This window comes from Aplidium turbinatum, chromosome 10 (genome assembly GCF_918807975.1).
Source record: "Aplidium turbinatum chromosome 10, kaAplTurb1.1, whole genome shotgun sequence".
In the NCBI taxonomy this organism is placed as follows: Eukaryota; Metazoa; Chordata; class Ascidiacea; order Aplousobranchia; family Polyclinidae; genus Aplidium; species Aplidium turbinatum.
The window spans coordinates 2,990,397-3,003,271 of record NC_137481.1 but is presented as its reverse complement, the minus strand read 5'-3'; the positions used below and the strand labels follow the sequence as shown (position 1 = coordinate 3,003,271).

Below are 12,875 nucleotides of genomic sequence, written 5' to 3'. Positions count from 1 at the left end.
GTTAATGCAGCGTTCCGGCTTTGGCTTTCCAATAATACAATCCTGGTTCTACACCCGGCTTTAACTGGTTTTTGAGAACACCGCTCACCAGCGGTTGTTGTGGCCGAGAGAAAGCAACTGGCAACCCTACTCTAGTTAGTGCCGATGGCTGAGTATAATGAGAACCTTATCTTCTGATCCTCCGATGCTTGGATTCAAGTATGGGATTCATCTATACCTTTCTGAATTTGTCGCCCTTTGGTTGGCTTACGGCCATTAAAAGCACCCGGCCACGAACACAACAAACTGGTAAAGTTGAGTGTGGCAACGAGATATTTGCACAAGCAACTATTTAAATTCAGTTTAAAACTTTTTTCTCGGTGGTAATAAACTGATCTTATTATGCTAACTGGAGATTGTAATGGGGGTAACAGACAGTGGCGGCTGGTGCTGTTTATGAGCAGTGGGGCTGCAATGAACATTCTGGGGGGGAAGCCCGCCGCTGGGGGTCTGGGGAGACGAATTCGCGGGGGGTCTGGGGAGTGACCCCCAAAAAATTTTGAAAAATCGCATTTAATTTGATGCGTTTTGAGCATGTTTTTACACTAAATGTTGAAAAAATGCATTCAAACTTTGTTGAAAAGTTGATGTATTCCTAAGCTGTATTTAAAAAAAACTAACGGTATTGCTTTCTAAACAAACTTTACTAGTATTGAGCTTAGTCTTGACTAGCCTAGCCATTGCATACAAGGTTCAAGTGATTTTGAGATGCCCAAGGCTGGTCTCGCACTTCCTATAACCTGTTGAATACCCTAACTCTACAGCTAACACTTCTACATTCATGGCTCATCGCTACTCCGCGAAATAAAAACTAACTTTAAAAAGTCTGAAAAGTTATTCGATTAGGCGGGGCTGTTTTCCATGCAGCTCCAACAGATTCAAAAATTGCTGCAAAATACCAAAAGAGGTGGAGCTTCAAGGATAATTTTTAGCCAATTAGAGCGCTTGAAATCCAGAATCTTGGGCTGCAGAGCAGTTTGCCCAAAGTCGGTGTTGCCAAACGAAACTTTTAATATTTTAATTTTCGATCCGCAATTCTTAAACGAAAAAAGTAACTGGGTCGAACAAACACAGAGGAAAACATATCTTCCCTCTTCTCTTTCTTTCAGGTGGGGCTGCAGCCCTGCAGCTCCATGGCACGAGCCGCCACTGGTAACAGAAACAGATATGGCTGATCAAAAGTTAGCATACAGGTGCAAAAGATAAGTCTATTGCAACAATATGCAATTCCTGTTATTCACGTTCATCAGGTTGACGTGTTTTTAATGTTTTATTACATTTTTAAGCTTTATCAAAAGCCTTTGTTTGCAAATTTGCAACAAATCACGCATATTTTTGTTTGCAACAGTGTAGTCTTGTGTTCCGCCACGTCCTCGCCAAATCTTAAAGGTTTAATGATTCCCAACCACTCGGAATGCTGACAACGACTTTCCAGACAGCAAAACTCGTCATTTTGTTATTTTGACGACGGATATTGTTATCTGGGTCGGCAGCGTGAGGAAAAGTTTGCAAGGCATAAAAAGAAGACAAAAAAAGTTCTGAAATGAGCAGAAAATTTAAAGCGTTGAAGCATCTCGCCTTTGTCATTGTTGATGCGATGCTTACAACAATTTCCATTTTGTTCAAGGATAAATTTACAAACTGGCAATAGAAAGAAGATGCCGAATGGTATTCTATTAAATCTTCGGTGGTGTATATTTTGTCAATTTTTTTTTATATTTATTAACGCTCTCCAGCAGCTAAGATCTTTTAGCGACGGCTCATTTTTAATTTTATATCAGATTTATCCTCATGTGACCATACCTGGAATCGATCTCATACCTTCCAGCATTAGAACCGAATGCGATAACTACTCAGTCACTCAGTTGGTATTTTAGAAAACAGTGGATCGCATTTGTACAAGACATTTTTTGAATAATTAAATTGTAATCTTAGCGAAAACTTTTGAAAAGCACAACATGCAAATCGACTAAGGCAAGAAATATGGTGTTTCGTTAAAATTGTGCAATTAAATTACAAAGCAATGTCATTTTGTTCCTTCTTTTTGCGTTTCAACTTTGAGGCAAAATTCCTCTTTCGTTTCAGTTGGCTGTGGAGTTTCCTTCGTTTGAGAAATAGTTTCGCATGTTATGTTACTTTAACGTTTTTTTATGTTGATACGATAACCAACAGGAATCAATTATAAACTAACATTTCAGTTGCAACTTTTCACGAAGCTCAGATTGTTGCGACCAGGTCATAGAAATGATTGCACAGTTAGTAAACGCAGCTTAAACTTTGACATGCTTCTTTTGTTAACTCAGATTAGAATGACTCTGTTGTAGCCAGCAATAATGTTTTGCACCACGGCCTACTAGAACACAGCCGAGTATGTTGTTATTTAGGAAAAAATTTAAGAGTCTTATTGTTACAATCATAGCTATGACAAACCTGCCATTTTTCCATTTCCAGAAGTAAGTAAAAAAGGAGTATTTGCACCTGGACATATTTTTGGTGTGTTAGCCAGACTTTACGTGTGTACGTTGAGCACAATTTATGTAATAAAAATGTAAATTAGGGAAGACTTTCCAATTAAATTCTGGAGTTAGTCTCACCATGCAGTCGTTAAGCTTTTGCATTGCAGGATTTGTTGCCAATAGCAATATCGTAACTGTAAATTTATACTTAGCAGAAAACAAAGCGAACTAAAATACAACTTTGCATATCAGATGTACAACTTACAACCTAGAGTCAACATAAAATCCTTGATATTTTAAATTGAATCTGCAATTGCACCAAAAGTAATATCACAAACGATGAGGCTACCTCCATCATGGTGAAGTTGGAAAGCCTTGCATATCAAACTATTATTGAGTAAATTTTGTTCAAAGAATATTTCTAATCTCTGGCTAAACACGGCAAAAATATGTCCAGGTGCAGATATTGCTTATTGTATATATTTTTCGAAATGTGAAAATGACAGGTTTGTCACGGCTATGATTGTAACAATTAAGACTCTTAAAAATTCTCTTAAAAAGTTCAGTTCAGTTCAGTTCAGTTCAATTTTTTCTCCTAATTGGCGAATAAACAAAAATATACAAAACACTAATAATTCGCACAACAAGGATGGCAGTAAAAGACCAAAAGGTCACGAAAGTTAGCCGTCATCTAAAAATTTAAACAAAACACCTAAAATTTGAAACATTGATCAAAACACAGATAGTTCATAATACTCATACTTAACATAACAACAGTGAAATAACAAAACAAGGCAACATAAAACATAAAGACTATGTGCAAGGAGATAAGTAAATGATATGTTTTATAAGCGATTATTATCGTAGAAATTAAAAAAAACTGCAACACATTCAGTCTTGTTCTAGTAGATGTGTTTGCACAAAAACATATAAATGAAGAAAATGGTACCAAGAAAGAGTGTTTTCAAGTGTTTTGTAAATTGTCTTATAATTCTGATTTAACATCACTATGTCTTTCAGCTAAAGATATCAGAAGCACACATCCTTATATAGTAACTTGTGTTGAGCCTTTTGGCGAAAAGCACTTTGTAAAGTTGCCACTAACCAAACGATTTACTATAATCTAACAGGTTGAATGCAGGACTGTGGAGTCGTTGAGTTGGAGGGATTGTGGCGTGTCTGGAGTTGGAGTCGTTCAGAAAAAAGACCGACTCCGACTTGATACAACACGATAATTTAATAAAATTTTGTTTACAATGTTTTCAATATTTTTTATGTTCTCCACGTTGCACTCAAAATATTTTTACGAAAATAGAAATGTCTGTTGTCAGTTTTTCTTAAAGGCACCGTTTTAATTTTGATCACAACTGAAGTGAAATTAATTTAAAAAAATTAAAAGAACAAAAAAATCTGGCAACACTGAAACCACAGTCGGTGTCGGAATCAGTCAGTTATAAACCAAAGAGTCAGCGTCGTATGTTTTTCGCCCGACTCCACGGCCCTGGTTGAATGGCCTATCAGTTGTTTTTTTTACAGAGTAGCTTTCTTGTATGACCAACAAAATATCTGCTTTACTGCAGTGAATTAGTTTTGTTACATTTTCTTTGGTGGTTAGTATTTCATAATTGATTTGTTAAATTCGATCCCTCACCATTAAAGTTAACTGGGAACTTTAATACAATTTAATTTCACCAGCTACTTTTCTAGCATATTATTAGTTTTACTTGGTGACGTTTAAAGCATTGCTTTCGGTTTGTTTTTGATAAAGTAACTTGTATACTCCAGGCTGAAGGTTGAGACAGAGCAAAATGCCAGGCGCGTTTATTGGACGAAAAAGTAAGTCCCTCTTCGCTTTTTTTAGCAACGCTGTCACTATAACTTAATATTCAACTAATTCAAATTATACCTAATTGTGTAGAAATCAAGGCTTTAACGACGACTGTCTATTCCTTGGCCGCCATCGACAAAGAAACGTACCTTCTCCTTCAATGCACCGTCAACGTTACACGAAGAGTGTCTAAAATTGGTGCAGAATGTCTTTGCTTTGCAAAAGAAGACTTAACTACTATCTCGCCTTCGTCCAGTCCAGAATCGCGTGCTCGGAAATTTTCGGCTTCAACAGGTTCCATAAGTTATCAACTAAATCCACAAACTAGTCCTGGTCGAATTAAAGAAGAAAAGACAGATCAACATCTTTGGAAGCCCATCACAACAATGAAAGTTCCTCTTGAGTACAATGCTGCTGAAAAAGTTTGCATTACCGGAGATAGAAACCCTGAGCTGTTGAAGAAGTTAAGCAAGAAACATTTTGAAACTCAATCAGTGATTCGTCAGACTTCAAATGTAATGCAGTCGATGAGCACTCGTCTACAATCAATGCAAATTTTGATAGAGTCATCTAGTCCATTAATGCAGGAAGTCTCGAAATCTCTAGCTGAAGCTGTGGCAATATTTCAAACTCGTTGTGCTCCTGGAGAGGTACGACCAAATCGAAGCAACTTTAACAAAATCTATTTTGGGTTTTATCTTGTTTTCATTACTAGTTTGTAGCTTTACCTTCAACAAATTTATCGTCATCACAAGTATCAAGTTGATAGTATGCCTGATCCTTTCAGTAGGACATTGGCCTAAAAAGGATCGTAAGCAAGTACCGACCATATTATTAAGAAGGAGGTGCGCATTTACCATGGCTTGCATTTTATTATCACTATAGTACTAGTGATGATGATGAGTAGGCTACACTACAATACAATTAAGTGTCATTTTGCTAGAATACCTGTGTCGCGCGTTTTTTAATTGTCTCAACCGAGTGTGTTTAGAATCAACTGTCTTTTGGGACGCAATAAAATTATGATTTGAATTTCTTTATCATGACTACTCCAATGTTCATTTTAATTTTGCAGATGTTAAGCAATGGCATTATGAGCGTTGCGTACCTGGGCAACTATTTGTATGCGATTGGAATTGTTATTGGTGGTAAAGCAACTGAACTTGTTCGCCGGATTGAAGTTTTTCGAGAGGACGGCAGAAAACCAGCTTATGTTTGGGAAGAGGTTCCATCTCTCCCAAATCGATGCCCATACCACGCTTCCTTTGCCACCGATATTGGCTCAGGTTTGATATAGAAAAACTAACATGGCTAAGTTATACGCTTCCTAAGGCTTCATGTCAGATAGCAATCATCAGGCGCAACACTTATTCAAATAGATTGAAGTAGTTGTTTCAGCTCTGCTTTTATATTCACATTTACAGGAAAATGTCACGCTTGCTCGTCTCAGTTTTTGTGAGAAATGTTATTAACTTTGATTGCTGCACTGAATATTTCATATGCAACTGCTGCATTTTATTTTTAGAAACTATGATATACGTACATGATACACATGGCACGTACATATGTTTTATATAATGCTACGTGTGAAAAATATGTTTAATTTTTCAAAGCTATGATTCGGCATGTGATACACATCAGTATTTTTTTATCAACCTGGCTCTTTTTCTTTTGTTATCGTTGGAAAAGCATACGGATGCTATTATTTCAAAATTAGCAAAAAACAAAGTGCTGAAAGTATACTATTGAAACTTCAATGCCAAAAACATTTTTCATACCAAACTCGTTTCAATTAATAAACAAGTGGTTTTTCTTAGGCAGAATAATGTTTCAAACTTTTTGCTGACGTTTTTGCTACAATTTTGTTTTCAATAGATTGTTTTCATATTTTTATTTATTTTTATTCAAACTTTCAAATATTTAAAGCGATGCCTTGTTTAAACAAAATGTTTTTATTTAAACACAACAATGGTTTTTAGTACAGAGTTTTTGTTTCTTATTTTTGTTAAATCTGCTTCAACTGTCATCCGGCAACCATCGTTTGGTAACTTCTGGTCTGGCAGTAACTTCAGTTATCCAGTGTCTTCGAGATAGATGTGAATTACAGGGCGCGTCATGACAGAAATGTGATCGTTCTTGACGTCCCAATGGTGACGTCACAGTCATGACAGAAATATGATCGTTCTTGACGTCCAACGGTGATGTCACAGTCATGACAGAAATGTGATCCTTCTTGACGTTCCAACGGTGATGTCACAGTCATGACAGATATGTGATCATTCTTGATGTCCCAATCATGATGTCACAGTCATGACAGAAATGTGATCGTTCTTGACGTCCCAGCGATGGTGTCACAGTCATGACAGAAATGTGATCGTTCTTGACGTCCCAGCGATGGTGTCACAGTCATGACAGACATGTGATCGTTCTTGACGTCCCAGCGATGGTGTCACAGTCATGACAGACATGTGATCACAGCGCGACCGTATTGTTTTGCTTCACCTGATGCAAATTACTTACGATTACGGCACTATATTTTTTTCTCTACCAGACTAATTTAAAAACCAATGGCATTCGTTTTCTTTTTCTACTTATGACATCACAAATAAAAATAAATAGTCAATTCACTAGCCATGGAGTGTACAAGGTTGAAAATCGCAGCTGGCCTATTATGTTTTTTTTAAAGATTAAAAAGGGCTGTTTTTGCTTTTCTCGTTTATGGAAGATGTAGGATTGGGATACAATCAATTGTATACATGTGATATGCAAGACAATGGACAATCATAAGTTATTTATATAAATTACACAATGAATACTATTAATACTGCAAAAAGTGCTCAATGCCAAGCAAAAAAGCCAAGCAAAGCAAATTACATCAAACATAGTTATTACGTACTAAAACCTCTACAGTAAAGGTTTTAGAAAGTAATAACTATATTGGTTGTACGGATTATGAGATAAATTTTAGTTGGTTATACAACCTGACAAACTGAGACTTTATGGCATAATTTTCATAAGGGTAGTATGTATAAGCGAATCTCTGACGTTCCGTGGCTTTGACAAAGCATGCATTTGGAGAATAGCTGTGGATAGTTATTCTTACTTAGGCTTTGTAGTCGATATAAACTTAAATTGAGTTTATTGTATGATAAATTATTTATTCTGCTTTGAAATCAGATAAAATATTGGTGGTCGGAGGAGATTCGTCGTCAAATCGTCTTTTTGAGCTATATTTAAGCAAAAGTCCTCTTGCTGTTGAATGGAAGGAAAAACTAGATCGCGGAGATATTGATCAAACCAGAAAGAAACACCGCTTAATAAACACACCAGGTGAAGGATTAAAAGTTACATTTCTGATACCAAGATTATACAAAAGTTTGCGTCAAAATGAGTTTGAAATTGTTGATCGAAAATATCCATTTCAAAAAGTATATTTGAAGCTTGTTGGCTATTAACCCAACACTGGCGTAAAGCTAAAATATCTTTAGCAAAGGTAATCGATGCTGAATACGTTTACAATGCTATGATTATATAATTGGTGATTCATATGGCTTGTTTTCGCTGCTGATAGTTTAAAGTTGTGCATTCTTATTAATCTATTTAGAGTACCAACATTATCCTGAAAGTTTACATTTTAGTCGGACAAGTTATGCTACAGTATAAATTTTACGGTTCAGTTACACCAATAATGGCTCTCAACCATTTTTTTTAGTGTCAGGAGGGGAATTGAAAGAATTATCAAAATTACGGACCTTTAATCCTTAGAAGGTTGGGCTCCTGGAGTCTTGCTCAGTTTTGGGGGGGGCTGTCGATTCTTTTTATGCTTTAGGAGTGATATCTCTGTTATTTTTTAAGGCACGGTTTCAAAATTTGGGATTCACTTTGTAAAACTATTCACGCTGAGCATATCCGAAAATTAAAACTATGTAAATTTAGAACTGCTCATATATGATGACATACGTTGAAATGTTGAGGTGACTTATGACTTTTGGATTATTTTGCGATTGCGTGAGTTTACACATTATTTTTTTGGTAAAGTAATGAAGAACATGCATTAGGCTACAATGTTGTGATTAAACTTTTTTTTACATAATCTCAATATGAATCTATATTTTTCATGTAAAATAATATAATCATGCAAAATAACATAAAAATGCAAAATAACATATAAATAGAAGATGAAATATTTCAGAGGATGTGCTGAGAAATGCCTTATCTCTCAATTTATAACCTTTATTCGCTTAAAATTTCAGCTCAAGAGAGGTGAATAAAAGTTAAAAAAAGTCAAGCAATCTCGTAGTCGCAGCCTCAGTGGTTTTAGAGATACAACTGTTGATGCAAAAAAGTTGAATTGACAGCCCCTCCCCCCCACAACCTTCAAAGGGTTAAACTTCTCAGAGTGAGACTTAGTAAAGTATCTCTAAAATTACTCAAACATACAAGTTTTAGAGCTGTAATTTTACAACATTTTTTTTTTTAATCCATACACTTGTAAATCAACAGGTTATAAACTACTGTGCTATTCGTTTTTGATAGTGTATGCTATTTGGAATACAATTATTTATTTTTTATTTATTTTTTTATTTTTATTTTTTATTAAGAATTTTCGAACCGCTGTGAAAGGGTTTGCAGGCAAATTTAGTAATTTACCATTAGTAAATTAACTTTAGGTTATTCGCTTGTGGTACATTCTGAACAATTTTTTATTTCACTTGTTAAAAGTAAATAAGGGTTCGTGTCAAAATACTTATGACAATTCCAGCTTGTCTGTTTGTGCTTGGTGGTGTCGACAAAAATGATCATCCAATACTATACTGCCAAAAAGGCTTAAACTTTGACAACCATGATGAAAATTGGCCTTGGCAAACGATGCATCCTCTGAAGCACGCAAAAGCGTCTTTTGTTGCTTTGTACCATGACGGTTACATTTATGCAATCGGTAAGTAATTATTACAATCCGTTGAAACAGTGTGTAAATTTTTTTCTATTTGACATTATCATCAAAACATATGCTTAAACAAAGTCATACGCTTACATTATTTGTACAGTACATATTGTAGCCTATAAACAGTGTATAACTGCAGACAGTGGCACCGTTTACCTATACACCTATAGTATATAAAAAAGTAGTGCAAAACTGCGGACAGTGGCGATAGTGTAGATATACCTTATATACATATAACTGCAGATAGGATGTCAGTGTCACTGTTTCGACGTTAGGTCTCCTCAGTGCAGTAAATCGTACACTAAACGGGAACGCCTTATTACTATGTAAGCAATGCAGCGTGGGATTTTTCCATTTGTGGTACGCAAGGAACCACGTTTGGATACTTTCACCCATCTTGATAAAGTGCTCCAATATACATATATGTATTCAGTGTATATTGTATGAGCATAACAATTATCAAATTGATTTGAGTTTGATTTATTTCTTGATCTAATGTCGACTAGGTTGATCCCTGGTTGTAGAGATGTTAACTTTACAAGGTAGCAAAGTGGCTAAAATGTAATGTATACATTTTGGCACGCCATCAATTGTGCTACAAAGAACCCAGAAAGCAATTTCCGTCATTTTTACATTGATTTAACGTCTGCAAACATTGCATCAATGTAAAAATGATAGTTTTTGCTGTCTGGGCAGCCTTCTGTTAATGGAATCGAACAAACAACTGAGTACAGTAGTTCCAGTATAAGATGACTTTACACGTTTCGCAAACAAATTGGCTTTTATGAATTGCTTTGACAATTTTATTGACTGTGCTTAAATTTGCTGATTAACTGAAAAAATATGCATCAAATTTTAAAGGCGGTCGGAACAGAAGAGACAAAGTCACTCTGACCATGGAAAGATGCAAAGGGGGCAGATTAATAGAAGAAGACTGGAAACGTTTAAATATATTCCAAACGGATGGTCAGCGTTTACTTGGTTGTGTTATTGACAACAACATTTGCGTTCTTGGCGGGTAAGTGTAACGTTTACGTGACATATTTGATAGTATGTTTCTCGGCAGCCGATTTGTAGCAAGAATTGACAGCGATAGACACGTGTTTCGCCCATGAGGCTGGGCTCATCAGTATCGCACCGTATTCTTGCCACAAATATCGCAACTGCTCGCTGTGTTAGTGAGTGCTCACTGCTCAGCCTTGTGCTGATAGCCGGAAAGAAGTTGATAGTGTTGTTTTTTTAACCCTTTAAGGGATATAATATTTCTAAGAAAGTTTTTTTCAAAATAAATATGTTTTGTAGTTTAAAATGGCAACTTAAATTGAATTTAAGAATTTTTTTTTAAATTTGTTTGTTTGTTTATTATAAAACGGTATGGTACATATGTGTACCATTGTCCCTTAGGGAAAATTTTATTGATAACTTTTTTGATTATAGTGGCTTCATATGAGGAGCCCTATTGTTTTTCATAAACACTTTCGCTTTACAGTCTTGTGATTTTAAAGATTTTACCCACACGACTATTCAATGTTAGGTATTTAGGGGGTCAACCCAGCCCCATATTCACCCCTTTTATTATGAAAATGTTGTTTCCACGCAATATAACTTAATGATGGAAATCAGAAATTACCACAATCATACAGAAACAACTTCCAAATGTAATGGTGACAGTTCAGTAAAGTTAGCCACACTCATGGTACAATGAAGAGCGACTTCTACCATTTACATAGCACAGGTGGACATTGCACTCAACACATATAGGGGGTCAACTCAGCCCCATATTCACCACTTTTAATATGAAAGTGTTGTTTCCATGCAAAATAACTTGATGATGGAAGTCAGAAATTCCCACATTCATACAGAAACATCTTCCAAGTATAATAGTGACAGTTCAGTAAAGTTAGCCACACTCATGGTACAATGAGAAGCAATTTCTACCATTTACATAGCACAAGTGGACATTACACTCAATACATATATTGCTTGTTCTGTTTTGGAGTGTTTTTCTGGTGCAATGTTTGCATACATGTACATAGGCTATTAACATTTGATGATATTAAAGAGCTACGAATCAGCAACAACACGAAAACACACTGCCTACAGGCACCTCAACAAGATCTGAAAAGTTATCTCATATTTCCCCTAAGGGACAATGGTACACATATGTACCATAAAATTTATATGATTTTTTTCAATACTAAAATACTTTCAACAATGGTAAAAACGTTTATATATTACAATACAACAACTATCCTTTATGTTTCTGAATGAAATAGAGCAAACTGCTGCTTGTTGTTTCCACAAACATACCGTGAACAGACGTCACCGTGGTACTGCGCTAACTGCTCAAAAACCAACCTTTAAAATGTGTGAAAAATGATCCAGAGTTTCGAAATTCTAATTTTATATTGAACAATCAATGTAGCAGAATACCATAAAAACGTAAAATTAACAAAAAAATGTTTATTTTAGTTGCGGAAGCCCAAAACTTTTATGGTACACATATGTACCATTGTCCCTTAAAGGGTTAAGGAATGACTTATTTTTTCTAGATAAATTATAGTAGTCCCCAATTATTAAGCCCACCTCGGGACCGGACGATTTTACGCTTATTAAGTGAGGGACGATTCTCGTCCTCTACTATACATTCAGTAATTCAGGACCGGACCAACTTGGGCTTAATAAGCGGGTAGGCTTATTATCCATGTGCTTAATAAGCCGAGACTATTGTGATTACTTCTAGACAACTACCTTTTCAGTATTTATTGGGCATCAGATTTAATTTAGATTTGAAGTTGGTAGTTACGTTTGTAATAAATAGGTAATTCTGCCTGACTCATGCAGTTTGTTTCGATGTAAGAAAAGATTAATGAAAAGTTAGCTCAACCACATTCTCATACTGTACTTATGGAAACTTCAAGTGGTAATTAATGCGACTGTTGGAAAAATATATTTCGAAGTGTTTCGGAATTTTGAAATTTTATTTCAAGTAAAATAACTTGTCTTGTTTTTGTTTGGCTTCAAATCTCAAGCCACTTCGTTTCGTCATGCATTCGGAACAAAACGTACAAAAATGTCAAAATGCAGAAACTACCAAAATTTAACACTTCGAATCGGCATTGGCCCATTCGAAGTGTTAAAGGTTGTGCTATGCACTGGCCCATAGCACAACCTCTCACTTAGAAATTATAAAGTTCAAACCACCAAAAAGTATTGGCTTACATTAAATTACTTTGCAAACATTGTTTTCATGATTTCAAAGTACACACAAATTACACACAAATTACACACAAACTACACACAAACTACACACAAACTACTAGCCAACAATAAATTGTCTTATAAATGCTTCAGGAAACCGAAAACTTTCGATTTGAAGTCATCTGATGACGTTGGTTCGATAACTTGGAATCTGTCACCAACAATTGACCTTCCGACGATTTATTTCGAGAATGCCGCCTCTACTATAGCGCAAGTGAAAACAAATTACTAGACAGCCTCGATATAACCCTACACGTGTGTTGCAATGCTCGTTCTAAAATGATTGTTATTGTTTGATTTGTCCTATGTCACGTAATACATATTCTGCATGCAATGAAGCTTGTTT

At 35.6% G+C, this 12,875-nt stretch overlaps 1 protein-coding gene across 1 annotated transcript; it reads left to right on the top strand.

Annotated features, from left to right (window-relative positions):
* The first annotated feature begins 4,189 nt into the window (after positions 1-4,189).
* On the top strand, positions 4,190-12,796 carry LOC145779116 (uncharacterized). The gene is made up of 7 exons (XM_082590688.1): positions 4,190-4,331; positions 4,414-4,973; positions 5,399-5,609; positions 7,501-7,653; positions 9,086-9,262; positions 10,130-10,286; positions 12,623-12,796. Exons 1-7 carry the CDS (start codon positions 4,304-4,306, stop codon positions 12,759-12,761), a joined length of 1,425 nt encoding a protein of 474 aa, XP_082446814.1. The 5' UTR covers positions 4,190-4,303; the 3' UTR covers positions 12,762-12,796.
* Positions 12,797-12,875: the final 79 nt, after the last annotated feature.